General features: G+C 35.3%; 1 protein-coding gene across 1 annotated transcript in view; it reads left to right on the top strand.

Annotated features, from left to right (window-relative positions):
- B3GALT1 (beta-1,3-galactosyltransferase 1) overlaps positions 1 to 17826 on the top strand; it is a 145994-nt gene extending 128168 nt beyond the window's left edge. The window contains exons 3-4 of the mRNA XM_003763924.2: positions 14407 to 14535; positions 16191 to 17826. Coding sequence (XP_003763972.1) covers positions 16411 to 17391 — 981 coding nt within the window. The 5' untranslated portion in view covers positions 14407 to 14535; positions 16191 to 16410 and the 3' untranslated portion in view covers positions 17392 to 17826. The remainder of the gene's footprint in view (positions 1 to 14406; positions 14536 to 16190) is intronic.
- Positions 17827 to 23427: the final 5601 nt, after the last annotated feature.

Below are 23427 nucleotides of genomic sequence, written 5' to 3'. Positions count from 1 at the left end.
TGATGAGACATCATACCAAAATTTGTGGGATGCAGCCAAAGCGGTAATAAGAGGGAATTTTATATCCTTAGAGGCTTACTTGAATAAAACAGAGAAAGAAAAGATTAATGAATTGGGCTTGCAACTAAAAAAACTAAAAAAAGACCAAATTAAAAACCCCCAATCAAATACTAAATTGGAAATTCTAAAATTAAAAGGAGAAATTAAAAATATTGAAAGTAAAAAAACTATTGAACTAATTAATAAAACTAAGAGTTGGTTCTATGAAAAAGCCAATAAAATAGATAAGCCTTTGGTAAATCTGATTAGAAAAAGGAGGGAGGAAAATGAAATTAGTAGTCTTAAAAATGAAAAGGGAGAACTTTCCACCAATGAAGAGGAAATTAGAGAAATAATAAGGAGTTATTTTGCTCAACTTTATGCCAATAAATTTGATAACCTAAGTGAAATGGATGACTACCTCCAAAAATATAGACTTCCCAGACTAACAGAGGAGGAAGTAAATTGCTTGAATAGTCCCATTTCAGAAAAAGAAATAGAACAGGCAATTAAACAACTCCCTAAGAAAAAATCCCCAGGACCAGATGGATTTACATGTGAATTTTACCAAACATTTAAAGAACAATTGGCCCCAATGCTATATAAATTATTTGATAAAATAGGGAATGAAGGAGTCCTACCAAATTCCTTCTATGACACAGACATGGTACTGATACCTAAACCAGGTAGGCTGAAAACAGAGAAAGAAAATTATAGACCAATCTCCCTAATGAATATTGATGCTAAAATCTTAAATAAGATATTAGCAAAAAGACTACAGAAAATCATCTCCAAGATAATACACTATGATCAAGTAGGATTTATACCAGGAATGCAGGGCTGGTTCAATATTAGGAAAACTATCAATATAATTGGCCATGTTAATAACCAAATTAACAAAAACCATATGATCATCTCAATAGATGCAGAAAAAGCATTTGATAAAATCCAACATCCATTCCTATTAAAAACACTTGAGAGTATAGGAATAAATGGACTTTTCCTTAAAATAATCAGCAGCATCTATTTAAAACCATCAGTAAGCATCATATGTAATGGAGACAAACTGCAACCATTCCCAATAAGATCTGGAGTGAAACAAGGTTGCCCACTATCACCGTTACTATTTAATATTGTATTAGAAACGCTAGCTATAGCAATAAGAGCTGAGAAAGAGATTAAAGGAATAAGAATAGGCAATGAGGAAGCCAAATTATCACTCTTTGCCGATGACATGATGGTATACTTAGAGAACCCCAGAGATTCTGCTAAAAAGTTATTAGAAATAATCCACAACTTTAGCAAAGTTGCTGGTTATAAAATAAACCCACATAAGTCATCAGCATTCTTATATATCACTAACAAAATCCAACAGTCAGAGTTACAAAGAGAAATTCCATTTAAAGTAACTACTGATAATATAAAATATTTAGGAATCTATCTGCCAAGGGAAAATCAGAAACTTTATGAGCAAAATTACAGACCACTTTTCACACAAATTAAGTCTGATCTAACCAATTGGAAAAATATTAAATGCTCTTGGATAGGGCGAGCAAATATAATAAAGATGACAATATTACCTAAACTAATCTATTTATTTAGCGCTATACCAATCAGACTCCCAAAAAACTATTTTAATGACCTAGAAAAAATAACAACAAAGTTCATATGGAAAAACAAAAGGTCAAGAATTTCAAGGGAATTAATGAAAAAAAAATCAAATGAAGGTGGCTTAGCTGTACCAGATCTAAAATTATATTATAGAGCAGCAGTTACCAAAACTATTTGGTATTGGCTAAGGAATAGATTAGTTGATCAGTGGAATAGATTAGGTTCAAGGGATAAAACAGTCAACAAATATAGCAACCTAGTCTTTGACAAACCCAAAGATCCCAGCTTTTGGGATAAGAACTTACTGTTTGATAAAAATTGCTGGGAAAATTGGAAACTAATATGGCAGAAACTAGGCATTGATCCATACTTAACGCCGTACACCAAGATAAGGTCAAAATGGGTTCATGACCTAGGCATAAAGAATGAAATTATTAATAAATTAGAGGAACATAGGATAGTTTACCTCTCAGACCTGTGGAAGGGGAAGGTCTTTATGACCAAAGCAGAACTAGAGATCATTACTGATCACAAAATAGAAAATTTCGATTATACCAAACTGAAAAGTTTTTGTACAAACAAAACTAATGCAGACAAGATTAGAAGGGAAGCAATAAACTGGGAAAATATTTTTACAGTCAAAGGTTCTGATAAAGGCCTCATTTCCAAAATATATAGAGAATTAACTCTAATTTATAAAAAATCAAGCCATTCTCCAATTGAAAAATGGTCAAAGGATATGAACAGACAATTCTCAGATGAAGAAATTGAAACTATTTCTAGTCATATGAAAAGATGCTCCAAGTCATTATTAATCAGAGAAATGCAAATTAAGACAACTCTAAGATACCACTACACACCTGTCAGATTGGCTAAGATGACAGGAAAAAATAATGATGATTGTTGGAGGGGATGCGGGAAAACTGGGACATTGATGCATTGTTGGTGGAGTTGTGAACGAATCCAACCATTTTGGAGAGTAGTTTGGATCTATGCTCAAAAAGTTATCAAACTGTGCATACCCTTTGATCCAGCAGTGTTACTACTGGGATTATATCCCAAAGAGATTATAAAGAAGGGAAAGGGACCTGTATGTGCACGAATGTTTGTGGCAGCCCTTTTTGTAGTGGCTAGAAACTGGAAACTGAATGGATGTCCATCAGTTGGAGAATGGCTGAATAAATTGTGGTATATGAAAATTATGGAATATTACTGTTCTGTAAGAAATGACCAACAGGATGATTTCAGAAAGGCCTGGAGAGACTTACACGAACTGATGCTGAGTGAAATGAGCAGGACCAGGAGATCATTATATACCTCTACAACAATACTAGATGATGACCAGTTCTGATGGATCAGGCCATCCTCAGCAACGAGATCAACCAAATCATTTCTAATGGAGCAGTAATGAACTGAACTAGCTATACCCAGAAAAAGAACTCTGGGAGATGACTAAAAACCATTACATTGAATTCCCAATCCCTATAGTTATGCACACCTGCATTTTTGATTTCCTTCACAAGCTAATTGTACAATAATTCAGAGTCTGATTCTTTTTGTACAGCAAAATAATGTTTTGGTCATGTATACTTATTGTGTATCTAAGTTATATTTTAATATATTTTAACATATACTGGTCATCCTGACATTTAGGGGAGGGGGTGGGGGGGTAAGAGGTGAAAAATTGGAACAAGAGGTTTGGCAATTGTTAATGCTGTAAAGTTACCTATGTATATATCCTGTTAAATAAAAGGCTATTAAATAAAAAAAAATTTAAAAAAAAAAAAAAAAAAAAAAAAAAAGAAAATGGAGAGGGAATCAAGGGCATGTTGTCATCTACCTGAACATGACTAATAGGAAGTCAGTATGACTTCCAGAGGAGGAAATTCAATTCAATAAAACAATAAATATTTAAGTGCCCACTTGAAGAGGTTTTACCAAAAGAACACAACCTATACTCTCCTATTTCCTAACTTTATGACAAAGAAAAGGAAAACTTTATAGTTTCTTTCATAAATGACTAAAAACAGCAGTCAATCAAACATATTTTTCAATGAGAACCATAAGCTTCTTGAAATGAAAGTTCTACCACATTAACTCTCTGAAAAGTGAAAAAGACCTCATTATCTTTCCCCTAAAATCTCCTTCTCCTCCCTACTTGTCTGTTTCTGTCAGTTGCATCACTCTTCTCCCTTTCATTCAAGGTCATGATATAGAATGATCTGAGATCCCTGTATCTTCCTTAGTCCCACATTCAACAGTTCTCACTCCTGTCTTTTCTTTCCCTGCCGTCATCTCTTCAATCTCTCTCAGTATTCTCCTTTACATTCTTCCTAGTGTCATCATTATAGAGGCCTTTCATGTGGACTAGTCTCTTGTCCTACCTCTTTGTCACTAAATTGGTTTCTCTTTCCTCCCTTTATCCTACTAAGTTAATCCTCCAGTGCATAGGTATGATCATTTCCTTGCTCAAATATCTTTAAATACACCTCATTGCCTACAAAACTTTGCCTGTGTTTGCTTCACAGTGTTTTTCCGTGGACTATCTAAGATGGTAAACTGACCAAGATCATCACCCCCATTTTATACATTCTTTGGAATGCCTTCTCCATAAATAACAAATATGCTGTCATCTTAATTTTTTTCTTTTCTCATTTCCTGCATTTTCTTGCACTTAACTGAGATCTGGTTCTCTCTTGATGGCATTTGCTGACCCTTTCCAGCACAGGTTGCACTTTCATTCATATCCCCACTTCACTGGTCAAGGTTGGGGAATTGTACTATTCCTTGCTCCCTGTACACTTTAAAACTCTCTCTCTGCCACCATTATTCAGTGATATCGCTCCTCCTCTGAGGTGCATTCAATCCATAATTATCACCCAGTCAAGATTCTAGTAGCTGTTATCTATAGGTCATTTCCCATGACCTACAACTCCATCCTATCTCAAATATGCAGAGTTGGTAATACTCCTAACTTTGTCATCACCCACAGGTTTTCCACTTTCAGGTTCATGAACTCTGCTATTTCTTTTTCTGATCATAATCTATTATCATTCCATCTTTTTTTTTTTCTCAGACCATCACTCTTGCACTGGCTACCTTCTTTTTTCTTCCTCCTCTTGACCACTTGGGGAACCAATTTGGCTCTACATTTTCTCTTCTCTTAAGTCTCTTCCTTATTGTATCCTATTGAAAATCATGCCCTTCCAAATTCAGTCTTGAATTACTCTCACCACCTTTGTCTCTTCTATCTATTTTCTAGTGAACAAAACTAGAGAAAATCATAGTGGATTTATTATAAATTTATGTTACATAATCTCAACTGGGCCCTCATTGTGACAAGGTAATCCCTTTACACTTCCCTAACACATTCTCTATTGCCCTAACCACAAAAGGTTTTCCAAAACTTTTCATCTCATGCCCTCCCTTTCACTTAAGAACATTGCCTTATATTTCCCAGAAAATGTTGAATCATTTATGGAAAGCTCTCTTTTTTTCCTCATTCCTCATTTTACCTCACATGGATAACTTCTACTACTATCTCTTCTTTTACCCCTGCGTCCTATGAAAAGTGGCCCTTCTCTTTGCAATATACAACTGATCCCATTCTATCCTATTTTCTCCAGCAGATTGTCCCATTTACCACAACTATTATCTCATTAATCTTCAGTGTCTCCTTGCCTGCTAGTTGCTTCCCTACTGCTATTCATATCTCTTATCCTCAAAAAATCCTCACTTAATTCTCTACATTTTGTGATTAAACTCTTTTAAAAGGCCTTATTAAATAGATGCTTCCACTTCCCTTCCTCTCCCTCTCTCCTTAATTCTCTATATTTCAGCTTCCTACTGCAACATTCAAAGGAAACTGCTCTTTCCAAAGTTACCAGTTATCTCTTAATTGCTGAATGTAATGGCCATTTCTCAGTCCTCATTTTTCTTGACTCCTTTGCAGCCTTTGATCATCCCCTTTACTTTCTTCTTCTATCTATTAGATCATTGCTAAGTGTCATTTGTTGGACCATCATCCAGGCCACATCCAGTAACCATGAATGTTCCCTAAGACTCTGTCCTTAGACCTCTTCTTTTCTCCTTCTATAATATTTTTCTTGGAAATCATCAGTTCCAATGGATTCAATTATTGCCCCTATGCTGATGTTTCTCCAACTTCTATCCTTAACTTCTCTTCTGATCTTTACACTCCCATCTCTAACTTCCAATTAGATATCTCAAACTGGATCACTTGTAGATGTCTTAAATTCAGCGTGTCCAACTCATTATCTTTCCCTCATTATCTTCTACCTCCCAACTCTTCCTCTTCCTAACTTCTCTATTGCTGTCAGGGGTATCATCATCTTTCCAATCACTTGTCACCCAGACTCAAAGCCTAATTTGCCTGCTAGATTCCTTTCTCTCTCTTACTTTCCACATCCAATCAATTGTCAATTTCTTTTGTTTCTACCTTCCTATCATCTTCCTCTTTTTGTTTTCATTCTTTCCTCTGACATGACCATCACTCTAGTGAAGGCTTGTATCACTATGTCTAGACTATTGCAATAGTTTTCTCATTAGTTTTTCTGTCTCAAGTCTCTTTCTACTTCACTCTATCCTCCACTCATAAATCAATTTGATCTTCCTAAAATGCAAACTACCTTCTTTCAAGTCCTAACTTTGACAAGAAATATTTCCCTGTCATCCTTAATCTTAGTATCTTTCCTCTGAGGTGACCTCCGATTTTACACACACATACATACATTGTATACATATATCATACATGTACATTTGTGATATGTTTAATTCAATTCATCCTATATTATATATCACCTGTGTGATATATCATACATAATGATAAAATGAACTCAAAGAGTTCAGTTTAATAGGGAAGACTCCTTGAGAACAAAGATTGTTATTTACCTTTCTATTTATCCCCAGATTTACCATGGTATTTGTCACATAGGAGACTTAATAAATGCTAGTTACCTGATTGATATAAAGAAAAAATACTTAGTAAAGAATCTAGTCCATAATAGGTATTTAATGAATATTTATTAACTAATGCTTTGAGAAGTTGTGATTATCTAATACTCCTTTGAAGGACAGAAACAAATCAGAGGAAAAGCATAACAGGGAATTAATTTGCTAGGATTTTCTGTTCAAGAAAGTTGTTTTTCTTCTGAAAAAATAGAATAGATTGATCATTGTTTTAATTGTGTAAGAAACTATAAAGTTTTTCTCTTCTTTATCATAAATTTAAGAAATAGGAGAATATGGGCTATGTTCTTTTGTAAAACCTCTTCAAGGGACCATTTAATTGTTTATTGTTTAATTGAATTGAATCTGGGAAATTCAAATTTGGTCTTCTGAATACAATTCTACTAAATCTCTCATACTTCTGACCTCAAACTACTTTTCCATCTTTAGTTTACACTGTTCTACTATGTATTCTTTTCTCCAGCCAATCTGGATTGTTTAACCATTTCCTGAACACATCCATCACCTTTTTATTTTTATTCTCACTGTTCTCTCTTCATGATCTCTGATATTTGAAAGACTACTTCTCTCATCCTGTGAGGATCCTGTCAAAAACTATACCCTCTATGAAGACTTCCTTTAACTCCTTACTCACAAGTAACTGTTGAATCCTTAGCTCTGGGCTTCTAATTATTCTGTACACTTATGTAAGCTTGGTTAAATCATTTGACCTTTCCAGAACTCCATTTTCTCATCTGTAAAATGAGAGCATTGGGTTAGATGGCCTTTGAAATCCCTTGCAAGTCTCCTCAAAGATCTTCTAATCCTAAATACTTACTTTGTGCTCAGCATTGTACTAAATGATGAGAATAAAGAAAGGAAAAAAAACAATCTTGACTCTTGAGGAGCTCACAATTTAATTGAGCATAAAACCTGCAAACAACGAGGTGAAAGAAAATTCATTTAGGATAAATTGGAAATTATCAACAGAGTGAAGGTCTTGGGCCTAAGAATGATTGGGAAAGGTTTTAGGTAAAATGGAGGATTTTAGCTGAGACTTGAAGGAAGCCAAGGAAGTCAAGAGGCAGAAATAAGAAAAGAGAGCATTCCTTGTACAAGGAATAGTCTGTGAACAAAGTTCAAAGATTTGAGTGTCTTGTTTGAAGAACAGCAAGGAGGTCTTTGATAGTAGGATATAGATTATATTGTGGATATGAGATGTAAAAAGACTAGACAGATTGGGAAAGAAGTAGAAAGGGCTTTTAAATGCTCAAGGATTTTATATTTGATCATAGAGGTGAAGAGGGAGACCTAGTCAATAGAGTAAGTCAGATCTATACTGTAGGAAGATCACTTTCACAGCTAAGTTGAGGATGGACTGGAGTAAGAAGAGATTTATGGTAAACAGATCAATCAGCAAACTATTGCAATGCTATCTACTTGTATATGGTATAGATATTATGCTATAGAGTATACACAATACTCTATAGTGGTAATTAAGTGATATAAAATGAAAAAAAGATTCTTGTATATTGATTGCCTTTGCTTTTCATGTTTGCCTTAAAAAAGTGATAATAAAACAAAAAAAGATTCTTGTTTATTTTACCTCTGTTTTTCATGTTTGCCTAACAGAAGTATTTGTGTATAAAAGATTCTTTCAGTAGGAATATAAAGAATTGTATTTGGTATTGTTACAACAAAAAAAGCAAAAATAAATAAAAATAAACGAGTGATAAGGGTCTGCACTATTGTAGTAGCAGTGCTGGAAATGTGAGGGAGGAATATATGAGATATGAGACAAACGTATCTCCCTGATTTTTGTCCATATCAACTCCTCTAAGAAGCTCCTAAGAATGGTCATAGCTCACTTTATCTTTGTATCTTCTTCAGACTCTCGCTTAAGTTCCATCATAACAGAAGCATATGGTAGATGTTTGTTAAAGGAAGTATTTAAGTGCAACATATTAAACAGTGTCTTAGGGTTCAAATGACCCCTCTGGCACTTGCTACCTGGGAAATTGAACTAAATGACATCTGTCTTCAACATCTAGTTCTAAAATCTAATGAATGAAAAGTGTGTTATCACAGGGATGGAAACCTAGAAAGGGATAATCAAATAGTGGATAGTCAAGAAAGTGGAAATATGTATCCTTGACTTTTGCAAAAATTTAGCAATAAATTGGGGGAGGAAGGAAAGATGATAACTGGAGGGAATAAAAGCATCAAAGTAAGGGTATTATAACTAGGAATAGAGCTGGCCATGTATGTAGGGATGGGAAGGAGCCAATAGAAAGGAAGAAACTAAAGGTTGATGGGGAGAGTGTGAAGAAGGTGTTTAAATTGCTGGAATATGGTCTTAGAGGAGCTGGTAGGAAATAGGTCTAATCAGCTGTGCAAGTAAAGGAATTAGTTTTATACTTGAATACACCAAAGAAAGAATTGAGAGTGTAAAGGGCGAGGGAGAAAGAAGGAGTCCAATAATATAATAAAGCCCCCAGGGAAGAATCTTTCTAGCATCTCATGGAATGTTTTGTTTGAAGGGGTTAGTATTTCAAGGATGACAGTTAATGTGTCATCAGTGTCTGCCATTGTGTTAGACAAATGACAAATGTTGTGTGCACAACTCTCAATTCTACTGATACATTAATTTTTCCCTTAAACAAAAGCAAACAAATGAACAACAAACAAAAACCAATTATTATAGTAAAGGAAAAGAGCCCTGGGGAGAATTGTACTGGAACTGCCAGAATCTTCTCCAGTGCTCAGCTGTTTTCATGTGCTCTTTAGCTTGTCTATAGGCTTTTGGGTTGAGGTTTTATGTTTGTTTGGTTGGTTAAATTTTGTTTTTGTTTGTTGTTGTTGCATTGTTGTTGCTGAACACCAAGACCTTCTATAACAGGAAAAAATTTAGCTTAACTATCTTGAGTAGGAAGTAAACTGCCTCAACTCCCTTTCTTCAAACTATTTTGGAACTTTCCCTGTCTCTCCTCAGTTTATAAAAGTTTCTAGAGTCTTTATAAATACTAATTACTTTATCTACAGGTTAGACCCTATTAGACCCACCACCTTCTCCTTCCAGCTCTACCAGTACCTTGCTCCACCAATCAGGGATAGCTAGGTGACTGTTTCTGGTTGTAGAATTCATTACTGGTAACTGAAAGACTTATCTTACTGAGTTCAAATCTGGTCTCAGACACTTACTAGCTGTGTGACCCTGGTCAAGTCCCTTGACTTTGTTTGCCTCAGTTTCCCCCTCTGTAAAATGAGTTGGAGAAGTAAATGGCAAGCCACTCCATATTTTTGCCACAAAAACCTCAAACTGAGTCCAGAAGGGAACAACAACAAAGTCCTCCACACACTCCATTCACCTTCCTTCCCTATTCTAGGACCAGTTTCCAAAGAGAATAATGAGGCAGTGAATTTGTCCAAAGGCTGCCTCTTATACATTCAATCTCTTCCAGTCTGTGTCCAATGGTTTCTCTCTATTTTGCAGTTTCATTGACTGACATTCTCTCCTGTAGACTAAAATCCAGTCAGGTGAAAATCTGGCACTTTGGATCAAAATTCAAATCTCTGCTTTATTGTTGTATCTATATAGCACAAGTTATTCAATGCCCCTTATTCTTTACCTTTCATTTAGCAATAATGAATCCTACAACCAGAAACAGAAGAACAGGGATTTCATTTAAACAATGGATTCAAACATCTAAACAAAAATCATAAAGATAACTTTAGAGGAGAGAGAAACTTTGCAAACATCTTCTGCCTCCACACTAAGGAATTGAAGAAGAGAGTTAAAATATGGCACCATCTTTCTTGGATCTGAGTGGGAACAGTTCAGCAGTGCCTTAGTCAAATCCAATAAATCATTATACATTTATTAGAGGCCTATATATGCCATGATCTTTACTAAGTGCTGAGAATACCAAAAAAAAAAAAAAAAAAAAAAAAGCAAAAGGGGGCACTAGCCCTAGAGGAGCTCAAAATCTAAAGGAGGAATAACAATGTACAAACTAAACAGGAAATAACAGAGGGGAAGGATTAGATTTAGTAGGTATTGAGAAAGGTGAGAAGAAAGTCTTCTAAAATAATAATAGTGATTATGATGATGATAGTAACAACTGGAATGTATGTATCATTCTAAGGTTTTTCAAATGCTTTACAAATATTACTTTATCTAATTGTTACAACAACCCTAAGTGGTAGGTGCTATTATTACCCACATTTTATAGATGAGAAAACAGAGGCAAGTGAAAGTTGTGATGGTCACACATCTAGGTAGTATCTGAGAATTGAGCTGGAGCTCACTGACCCTGTCCCTTCCCCCTCCTTCCCCTCCCAATAGTCTCATATATAAACAATTTTCCCTCTTAGGAAGTATCTTCTTTATAAGGACATGCTTAAACTCCTCAGTTTCCTCTAAGCTTCTAGTATATAGGAAAGTTTTACTGCTTTCCACTAGTTATCAGTGGAATTTATATAATTGGTGTATATATATATATATATATATATATATATATATATATATAATTAATATAATTGATCCAAATTATACTCAATTTATTTGTATTTTTAATAATATTTTTCACAGTAGAATATAAATTCCTTGAGAGTAAGATCTGATTTTGTTTTTAGACTTTATATCCTCCTCCTTTGCACTTTGCCCAAAGAATTTAATTAATACTTTTTGAATTGAACTGAACTCAGTGTCAGAACAAAGGTCTCATAGATGGGGCAATGGGGCCTGGGCAGTAGAGTTCACATTTTACCTGGAGAATTCACACCTTATCCAGATAGTAGTCTAGGTTTCTCTGTTAAACATTTATTAAAGGACTAACTTAAAGGCCTAATTTCAAAGGATTAGGAATCTCATATGTTGCTTCTCCAAAGAACAGGCTATTTTGTTATTGTTGGTCAGTCATGTGAGATTTTTGTGACTCCATTTTTGGTATTTTCTTGGCAAAGATACTGAAGTGGTTTGCCATTTCATTTTCCAGCTCATTTTATAGGTGAAGAAAGATGCAAATAGAATTAAGTGACTTGAGTGGTATCTGAATCAGTATCTGAGGCCAGATTTGAACTCAGGAAAAGGAATCTTCCTGACTCCAGGTTTGCATTTTCTCCGGTGCCTTTTAATTTATTTTGAAGGGAATACACTGAATGAGCAATGCTTAAATTAATGGTGTACGTCATAAATAATATCACACCAAATATCTCAAACAATATTTAGAAAGCATAACATTGAGTTCAGAATCAATGCAGAAATGGTATGCACTTCTCTATTCAGATCAGATGAGATGTACTGGGATAATTCTTAGTTCTATAATTTATAAAGAATGAATATCATAGCACTCTACTAGATCACAGATTTTTGAACTTTTTTAATTGCAGAACTTTCTCTGTATCTAGAATCATCTCCAATTTTCCTATAAGTTCTATACATCTGGATTCTCCTTCCCCTAACTCAGGATTTCCATGTCTCTGTGAAGGGTAGAAAAATTCGTGTTTTCTTTTCCTGAAAAATACTTTGAGGAATAGCATCTTTATCCCCCTCCCTATATAATCCCTCTCTCCAGCTTGGAGCTGTGCACTGGAAAACTAGTAAAGTGAGTTAAATCAGGATTCCTGTAAATAATGAATCCCCAATGTGTTAGTCTTATACATTCAAATTCAAATTATTTGAAGTTACAATTATATAAAATATGATTATTGCTTGCTGCCCAATGGAAACATGCAGAGCAAATTTGAATAATGCAACCATTTCAGGGATTCATTATTCACACTGACTGTATAACTAGTATACAAACAGTTAAAGAATGTTTTTGTAAATACATTTTCCTTTGGGTAAGCATCACTCAAACAAAACATAGGTAGGAAGAAAACAGAATAGCAGCTAAGATCCTCTCTTCCAGATATCAGCTCTATAAAGACAATCTAAAAACACTTAAAGAAAAAACTGTCTAGGTACAAAGAAAAGGAATAGGATAAAGGAGCGAGGCCATAACCCCACAGCCCAAATCTAAGGAGGACCCCCTTCCATTCCTTTAGTGAAGAAAAGCAAAATATCTTATTTGATTACATATAAGAGCCTTCTTTTTGAAATTGCGAGAGGTTACTATTGTATTGATCAGAGACCAGGAAAACATGGCTGGGAAATAAGCAGGTAATGATGCTAATGGATTCCAAATGGGAATAGGGATAGGTGAGTAAGTGAGGAAGAGGGATAGGTGAGAAAGTGAGCCTACAATATATGGTATGGAAAAAGGAGAACAATTGGAATGGAATTGAAGTGAGGGGGAGGGGGATTCTGGAATCCTTCATGGAATTTTTTTCCAATCCTGTAGGAGCAGAAAGAATGTTGTTAAAATAAGAGTATGGAATCTTGAATTGAGTCTCCAAACCTTAGATTTCCAATGCATCCTTTGTTTCTCTTTGGAGATTTCAAAGAATACAGCAAACCACATTCTTTTTAATCTGCTTCCCCCCAATTTTTCCACCAGGAGTTTGGCAATACTAGGGCCTAGATTTGGACAGTGTTTATTACAGGTCAGCTGGAGCCCTCGCTATATTCAGAGTCATGCTGCTAGGAGCTATTCTAATGTTCATTTAAGAAGAATCATAACTACAATGAGCTATTGCTGGCCTCCCTCCTATGGCTCATATATTCACATTCCGCTCTTGGCTTAGACAACATGGTGTCTATTGACTCTGCTTTTATTCATCCCTGTCTTCTTATTTTATTATGATGATTGTGCTTAGGAACATGAGTCTCCATCCATAACCTCAGTTAAATTCTTTCAATACAATGCATACATTGAAGTGCATAGTTTATTCTAAAGCTGAGTATGTTGAAATTCACATCCATTATCTCCTATCTCTGACTACCAGGACTACTGCAGTATGCTCTAACAAGGAAGCCAGAGACAATTTTTTACATGAGTGAACTTTGTAACCTAGCCTACCTTTAAAAATGACATGTTAGAAGTTGGAGTTCTAGGAAAGAACCAGGAGTTCCTAAGCTAACTTTTTCATTTGAATGCTAATTGAAATACTCATCGCTTCCCCTTGAATTAGTGTCCCCCAAATTCAAAAATCTCATTTTCTAGGATCTTATTGTATTTATAGGTAAATGTGTTCTAAGGAAGCAAACAGTTAGCAAGGACTAGTGTAATTTCACCTGGATATATCTCACTGAAGCTCTGAACTGGCAACAGAAATAACTGCCAGAGGGGTTAGGGAATGGTTTCAGCATATGAGAGAACAAACAGGAATGTGAGAAAGTGTGTGTGTGTGTGTGTGTGTGTGTGTGTGTGTGTGTGTGTGAGAGAGAGAGAGAGAGAGAGAGAGAGAGAGAGAGAGAGAGAGGAAAAGGGAAAGGAAGAGGGAGAGGGAGAGGGAGGAAGAAAAGGAGGGAGGGAGGGAGGGAGAGCTAGAAATCAAGAGTAGGTATTGACATGTTTAACATATATTGGATTAGTTGCCATCTAGGGGAGAAGGGGGGGAGGAGGGGATTTTAGAAAACAAGGTTTTGCAAGTCAATGTTGAAAAATTATCCATGCACATATTTTGAAAATAAAAAGCTTTAATAAAATTTTGAAAAGTAAAATAAATAGGAACAATGGATAACAGTGGACAAATGGTGAATTTCCATATAATATAAGGGAAAATGCTAAAAAAAAAAATTTTTTTTTTTTTGTTGAGAGAGAAGGGAGGTGTGTTGGGAGGTATTACTTTTGGTGTTGTTTAGTCATTTTCAATTATGTCCCTCTCTTTATGACTTCCTTTCAGGGTTTTTTATGAAAGGACTGGAGTGATTTGACATTTCTTACTCCGGCCCATTTTACAGATAAGGAAACTGAGACAAAAAGAGTTAAATGACTCAAATTGTGTATGGACAGAATACTGGACTACTTGGAGGTGAGAGAATTTGTCTTCCACTTCTGGGTTTGAATTCATCTCTGATACTTCCTAATTGGAACATGGATTAATCACTCATCTGAAAGCACAACAACAACAAAAACAATATTAAACTGAAACATAAATGTCATTTGAATATGAGGAGGCAGAAGGATGAAGTGAAAAGAATGTTGGGTCAAGAGACAGGATTTGCATTGCTATCTTTGTGACTTTATGGGGATTACTACATCTAAGGGATGTACTGTTAAATATTTAATGATAGACTCTCAAGAAAGTCTACACAAGACACACTTTCAAATTTAATCTAAATTATTAACATTTCTCAATTACATTCTTTAGCCTAGACAATCAACAAAACAAAAGATAAAAATCGAATACGTAGCATTTACCATTTGGTTGGTATAAATGCTCACACTGAAAATTTAACAGCTTTTGTAAACCAGCTAGCTTCAGTTCACCTTTGATTATATTTCTGTGGACCTTTTTGAAATGAAGATGTTGACTTCTAAGGTCTCTTCCTACTCATCCAGCTATAAACATATCTGTTTCCTTCAAGAATAATGATTAATTAGGGTAAGAGAAGAAAGAATAGGGATTGGATTTGTAATTTCATTGGTTGTTGTTGTTTGTTCTTCCTTCTAGAAGAAAACTATGACGAGACGGAGATGATGATCATGATATAAAAGTGTATGGCATTTAAGTTTGGGAGGACTGTGCAAAGTCACCTTATTTTCTCCTCTAGTGCTATCTGGGTCCAGTGGGCAAGATATAAATCAGGATTGTAGTGGCAGAACTTAACTTTTTAAGCTGAGGTGTTGAAAAGGTCTCAGTTTGGCTGAAGCAATGTCCATTCTGCAGTTAGCCTAGGTAAAATTTGAGGCAAAAAAATGGCCTATTTTACCTAGACAAAATAAAAAAAAGAGAATCAACTTGGGAGAGTTTCTGGCCAAACCCTTAGGATTTCTGGCCAAAATGGCAACAATTGCTATTTACATTCACTCTGAGGCAATCTTTCTGGCTCCAGGGCTAGCCCTACATAGTTTGCCTATAGAATTCTCATGTGAAAAATTATATGCCTTTTACCAGTGCAAAAGGTCGGTACTTTTTCATCAACTTATAGTCTTGGCATTGCCTAGAGTGCTCAAAATATTAAGTGACATGACCAGTGTCACAGATCTCGTATGTGCCTGAAGCAATGTTTGAACCCTTCCTGACATTTATACAGTAGCCACCATGGTCCAAGTACTTTACAAATATTATTTTTAAAATCCGTATAACTACTGTAAGAAGTAGGTGCTATTATTATTCCCATTATTATTATTCATAGTGTCTGAGGCAGTATTTGAACTCAGGTCTATGCCTCTAGATCTAGCACTGTACTGTACAACATGGCTATTTATTGTTTGATTTGCTCCTTACAACAGTTTTGGGAAATAGATGCTATCACCTTCTATCCCCTTTGTACAGATGAGAAAACCAAGGCAAGTAGAGATCAAGTAACTTTCTCATGCCCTATATACATACCACAGTGCCTCTAATGAAATGGGAGAGCTTTATAAGCCATAAAATCTTCCTGATATCTTAATAATTCTGAATTGAAATATCAAAACATGTAAACAAGCTTAACAAACAGTTTGCTTTCTTGCATTTTGCAGAATTAAGAGGACGACTTATAAAGACATGGAATCCATCATCACAGGGTGGAAGAAAGTAGAGTGACAAGCCTGCTACTGATACCTATGAACAATCTCACAGTAACTTGTATTTATCGAACTTTAAGATTTTCAAGTAATATGCTGCCTTTGCAGGACAAAGAGATGTTAATGGTAAGAAGGCCATTTATTCAATATACTGCATAGAAGAGCTGCAAAGACAATGGCTTCAAAGGTCTCATGTCTCTATATTTTGACAGTTGTGTGCTGGGCTAGTGCTCTTTGGTACCTAAGTATAACTCGTCCTACTTCTTCCTACTCCGGCTCTCGGCCATTTACTAATGTTGCTGCGGCCAGGAAGAACGTTACCTTTGGTAATATAAGAACTCGACCTATAAACCCACATGCATTTGAGTTTCTCATAAATGAGCCTAAGAAATGTGAGAAAAGCACCCCCTTTCTTGTCATCCTCATTAGTACCACACACAAGGAATTTGACGCCCGGCAGGCTATCCGAGAGACGTGGGGAGATGAAAACAACTTTAAGGGGATCAAAATCGCCACTCTCTTTCTCCTAGGGAAGAATGCGGATCCTGTTCTAAATCAGATGGTGGAACAAGAAAGCCAAATTTTCCATGACATCATCGTGGAGGACTTCATTGACTCATACCATAACCTCACCCTCAAAACTTTAATGGGGATGAGATGGGTTGCCACTTTCTGCTCAAAAGCCAAGTATGTCATGAAAACAGATAGTGACATTTTTGTAAACATGGATAATCTCATCTATAAACTACTAAAACCCAACACCAAACCAAGGAGGAGATACTTCACTGGCTATGTCATCAATGGAGGACCAATCCGGGATGTCCGCAGTAAGTGGTACATGCCCAGAGATTTGTACCCAGATAGCAATTACCCACCGTTCTGCTCAGGGACTGGCTATATCTTTTCAGCCGATGTGGCAGAACTCATTTACAAGACCTCACTCCACACAAGACTGCTTCATCTGGAAGATGTGTATGTGGGACTATGTCTTCGGAAATTGGGCATTCACCCTTTCCAAAACAGTGGCTTTAATCACTGGAAAATGGCCTATAGCTTGTGTAGATATCGCCGAGTTATTACTGTGCATCAAATCACACCAGAAGAAATGCACAGGATCTGGAATGACATGTCAAGCAAGAAACATCTCCGGTGTTAAGATTTGTACAGATGTAAATGTCTTTTGTTTTCTCTTTCTTTCTTTTTTCTTCCTTCTTATTTCCTTTTTTTCCTTCCTTTTTTTCCTTTCCTCTTTCCTTCCTTCCCTTTTTTTCTTCTTTTCAACTTGAGAGCCTAAATAACTAGGAGTTTACACCTGCAACTATGGGGAATGACTTGTGAAGGAGTTTGCAAAAAAGTAATTTCCCTCCACCTCCCCTCATGTCTTAATTCCTTTCTTTGATCACCAGTTTACAAATGTCACATTCTCATTATACAAATATTATACAAGTTTAAAGTGCCAGATGCTAACCTCAGGGCATAGGGCATTACTGTTTAACTCAAGAAGCAGCTTCCAAATCTGTGCACCCAAAAGGACAAACTGGCTGAATAATACCCAGCTACCTAGTCTGTATCTGAGTTGGGAATCTGGTTTTGAGAGAAGAAAAATCACCTCAAAATGCCTTCATTTCATCCCTTCAAAGACAAAATAAGTTTATTTAAAAACCCATTTAGAAATAGAGTCAAGACACAGTGACCGGAAGTATTTTTATGTGATATTTACATTGTTTTTTCCCATATATTAGCATGTAAAATGTGTGATATATACAATTCCACTCCCAAAAATAACTTAGTATTGGCAGGAAGACAGGAATTGGATGTGTGGGAATTTGAACTTGAGAATCTGATGTTCTATAAGTTCAGGAAACAATTTTATTGTTCATCCAAGAATTAAACATGTGATGGGCAGCAGGTGGAATATATATAGAATGCTATTTAACAAAATAAATATAAGATTTATTCTTAGTTCTTTCAGAACAAACATAAGATTGTGCCTCCAAGGAAAATTGCCAAATGTAACTTTACCTGCTTCTACCCAGTATGCAAAATCACTGAGTGGTACAATTGGAATTTGTAGGTCATGTGGGCACAGGTTCCAAAGAAGGAAATAAAGGGGATATGTGGCCAAGAAGAATAATACATAACAGTGCAAAAATAGCAAATTCTGAAAGTATGAAAAGAATTAGAGCCTAAGAATCAGCTAAGAGGCTCTGCTAATAAATAAGAAAAGGGTGAATGGGCATCAAATCTGGTTAGTACACACCATGAGTGTAATGCATACTTTAGTACAATTGAATGTCAGTATTACATGTAATTGCATTAGCACTGAGGTCTTCTCAGGGGCAGAAGTATAAGAGATTTGCAGTGAGGGTAGGTAAGCCTGCCACAAGACTCATAGTGTCAAAGGAGCAAATGATGGAAACCTCAGTGTGCCTCAGTTTATTAATTTGCAAAATGATAATTATTAAAAAAAAAAAAAACCTACCTCCCAGATGCTGTGAATTTTAATTCATGTTTGCTAAGTACCTGAATTCCTCAGCTGAAAGGTGCTATGTATGTGCAAAGTATTATTATTGTTATATTATTATTATTATTGCTATAATCCCAGTAACCAGGAAGTAATAATGAGAAACAGAGGAGGTATGGTGTCTGGAGGGCTAGTCTTGAAGTTAGGAAGACTGGATTCCTGTCCCACTTCTAACACTGTGGGTAAATCACTTGTTCTCTTAGTGCTTCAAGTATTTTAACTCTACAATGTCTGATTTGTGTTGATGCAGAAAGTTTCTACATTGAGAAGTTCTTATTCAGATTTAAATCATGGATCCAGTTTCCACCACCTCTCCAAAAAAAGCAAACTACTAGTTATCATCAGTAATATACCACATTTATTGACATAAAATTCATTACAATTAATCTTGACTATTGATCTTCATGGAACATAAATCATTAAAACATTTACTTCTCTCTAGTCTAAATTATATCAAGAGTTCTTAACATGGAATTCATGAACTTTAAAAAAAAAGTTTTGTAACTGTTTCAATATAATTGGTTTTCTTTGTATTGCTACATATTTTCTTTTCTTTCTTTTTTTTTTTTTTGAAAAGGTGTTTTTTTATTATTATAGCTTTTAATTTACAAGATATATGCATGGGTAGTTTTTCAGCATTGAAAATTACAAAACCTTTTGTTCCAATTTTCCCCTCCTTCCCCCCACTCGCTCCCCCAGATGGCAGGTAGCCCAATACATGTTAAATATGTTAAAGTATACATATTTTATTTTTTGTCTTTCATTACACTATTATGAAAATGGGTCCTCTTTAGCAGACTGAGAAAGGGGTCCATAAAGCACCTTGGGAAGTTTAACTGTGTTCCCTCTGGCATCACTTAATGAATCATTATTTCCATGTGTTGAATACTATCCCTCTGTGCTAAAGGATAATGTTTCTTCCAAAAGTTGGGGGTAGACAGCATATTTTTGGCAAAAGTTTCTGCCTTTTTGAATGTTAGAATAAGCTGAGTTGCTTAGAGAAATATGCAACTTGAGATCTCCACCATCATTTGAATTAAGGTCTCTCTGGGATTTGAGAATAGGGAAAATTAACTCACTTTACCACTCACCTTTCCAGAAAGAAGAATAAACACAGTAAAATAAATGACAAACCAAACATTGATGATTATGCAGTATCCATTTGGGAAGTTTTGCTTATGATCAGTGATATGAAGACAGTACTTTATTTTTGTTTTTCCTATTTTGATTGGTTGAATTGTTTCATTCTTTAAAAAGTAGTCCCTTAGAAGTTCTTTAAGTCTCACATCATCCAGAAACATTAACACCTAGGATCTAATTAGTCACCCTTTCTCTTAACATATAGATATACACATATGCATATGTACATACACAGGTGTATACATGCATTGCATCTATATACACACATGTATGTATGTCTATCTCCACCAATACATGTGAATATGTGTATAGTCATATAGCTTATTTCAGTTTGGATGATACAATAAAAACATTAGAAAAATTGGGGAGAAATTGGGCCCCACAAGATCAGTCAGCTTCTTTGTCCAGTAATTATTGCCAGTTCTCAACTCAGTAATATCTTCCTGTCATTTAAAATATAACATATATTTGTGTTTAATATCTATTAAATTGTTAAACAGTTGAATTGGGCCCTTGCTCAAATAATTTTGCCTTGTATCTGTCCAATGCCCAGCCAACAACTCTTAAGGTCAAGGAACTACACATTATGAGCACGACATATATATATATATATATATATATATATATATATATATATATATATATATATGTTTCTTATATGTTTATAAATATATACATATTATGAATAGATCTTTCTAGCATAAAATAGAATCAAAAACAGCGATTGTTATTATTTTGGAAACTTCTTTAAATCTTCACTTTAAAAAAAAGGTCTATAATGCACAGAGGACAAACATGTAAATATCCATCAAAGACCATGTGTATATATTTTTAAGGAATCATCTCTCTTCAACTGTACATATAGAGGTGGGAGCCTGCCTACTGGGTAGCATTTCGCTCTGCATGGGGCTTGTTTGAGCAACTTGCTTTGTCCCGTGGTTCTGTAGCCTTAATTAAAGCATGTTTGCCCTCTATTTTTGAATGTTTGAATTTTTTTATGTTAGGTGATCAAGGAAAGCCTCTAACTTCCTACTTCTGTTAATTTTCTAATACTGGCCATATCAAGACTCCAATCACTTGGGCAGCCCTTAGAAAGATTTTTTTATCTTTTTTTTGTTTTAAAGAGCAATGGATAGAAAGCTGGCTTCATAATCAGTTACACAAGGGTTTCAGGCTAGTTTTTAGCATATACTGGCTGTATGGTAAGTCACCTCTCAGTGACTAAGCCAAAACTGAGACTCTTAGTTTCAGTCAAAGTTCTGACCTGCCTTAGTAATAGACTTTCTTCACCAAGGAGTTCCCTCCACCAATACAATCATAGATCCAACCCCTCTCCCTATCCTATCCCTATCTCCTATGCCATTCTTTCCCCACCCCTATTCTTATTCCTATCCCAACCCTTTCCTCAGATTTAAAACATAATCGCAGGTAGCAGCCTCCACAGGGTCATGCAGTCAGTTTTTGTCTGATAACCTGCTTCTCATACCTCCCATCTACAGTGTTGCTTTTGCACAGGATGATGTATCCCAGCTCATTGTCTGCATTCTTAATGTTCCTTTTTCAAATGAGCCTTTCAGTTTTCTTTAGATAAAAAGTTGCAAGGTTTTCTATTCTTTTCCTATAACACGGCAAATGCCAATTTGAATATAACACTGGAGCTGTAGAAATCACTGAAGTCAAAAATCGGAGGAAGCTCCTGTTTACTTTGGATGGAATTTCAACCACTCTAGCCTATTGGATGGATATGTTATGGGGGTGGGGGGGTGGGGATGAAGGGAAATACCCCTTTGCAGAGGGGTGAGGGGAAGACTTTTTCAATAAAACTTTTCCTATCAAAGGACAGTGGAATATTTAACCCAAAGCACCTGGGATTGATTTTCTATCTTTCATAATATGTGATTTCAGTGGGGGAATTAACTCTAATTTCTGCTGTAAAGGGGGAAATGGTTTTTATAAGCAAAAAGCAACTTGTGAATGAAAGAAGCAATTTATTAGAGAAGCTTGTTAATAAAAATTGACATTTAGGTGTATCATTATATATGAATGGATGTATTTATGTATTTATTTGTCAAAATTGTATATATTGTTTCATCAGAAGTAAGTGTCCGTAAAAGTGCACTCTTTGGGTTTACAGTATTATTTAGGTTTACGTGGGGTTGCTAGTTGAGCTGCTAATCAGAATACTATTTTTTGTATTAATGTCAAAAAACAAACAAAAAAAGACAAATTGAAGCTGAAGGTGTGTGTACAGTTGGTTTCTTCACCTTCTTCTTGAAATGTAAACTCTCCATTGACTGGAAAGCACGATGCTAATGTATAGGCCCATCTGTCATGAGGAAGATTATTGTTCCATAAAAGCTGATTTTTTAACCATTGGGAAAAATAAACAGAAGGAGAACATATTTTTTACTTTATCTGCTTCTTTTCTGACTCTCTTCTATGAAATACCAGCAATTTTCAGTGTTAAAATAAACAGACATTTTACAATTCACCATTGACCTCCCCCAAACAACAATCTCAATATATGTAACAGCTCTGAAACCAAAATAAGCCACCAAATTGTTCATTGCTCCTGAAAATTTCAATATGACCTCAGTGCATTCAGGGAAAATTGACTTCAAGAGCATTTGGTCTAGTGAACCAAATGTTGGTCTATGATAGACAGAAAATCTGAATCTTTTTTCCAAGCCCTTTTTGGCCTTGATGACTGCAGTACCTTTCCACGGCTAGAAATGGAGATAATTTTTTTCTATTTTCCATAGAAAATATTGAGTTAATAAAATGCTTAGAGAGTTTGGGGTGTTTAAATATGGACACATTTCAAGTGAAGTTGACCCTTCTCGTATTTCTCTCTTACCTGAAGTCTTTATAATGCTACATTGTGATCAGATATTTGCATAGACATTTATAATTGTCAAGAAAGTTCATGTGCCTTTGTTTCTGGGTGGAGAGTTGATAGCTATTTAAGAAAAGGGAGCTATGTTCCTGCCCTTGCTGGGTCATTGCTGGGTGCCCTTATTTCTTATTGGAAATGGAACTGTGAATCCTAACCACTTTCACACTAGGCAAAAGTATTCAAGGCACAAAAATCTCCTCAGTGTAGCCAAATACTTACATTCACTACCTTTTGGAAATGACATGATCTATTTAAAATTTCATTTGCACTTCTTCAAAAAGGAATGCCTGATGAAGAAATGGGGAAATACCTTGATTGAAGAATAGCATCGATAAGCATACTAGTGTTATCTCTATGTTGCCAGGGAAAAGACAACATAAAAATTAAGATGAATTGTATTAAAAAAAAAAAAAAAACCTGACAGTCACATATATTTTAGAGATATTTCCTTTTCCTTTCAGACACTTTCAAAAAAAATTATAAAAGCCTGATTCTAATTGTAACAATTATCCAAGGTTTAATTAATATATTGCTTAAGTTGTGTGGGTATTAGAATGGGGAGGGTGGGTTTCATATGGCTTGATTATCATAATTACAAGCATTCTATTTTCTCATTTACTTAATTGATTATC

The sequence above is a fragment of the Sarcophilus harrisii genome, chromosome 3 (assembly GCF_902635505.1).
Source record: "Sarcophilus harrisii chromosome 3, mSarHar1.11, whole genome shotgun sequence".
Lineage (NCBI taxonomy): Eukaryota > Metazoa > Chordata > Mammalia > Dasyuromorphia > Dasyuridae > Sarcophilus > Sarcophilus harrisii.
This window is presented reverse-complemented; position numbering and strand designations above follow the sequence as displayed.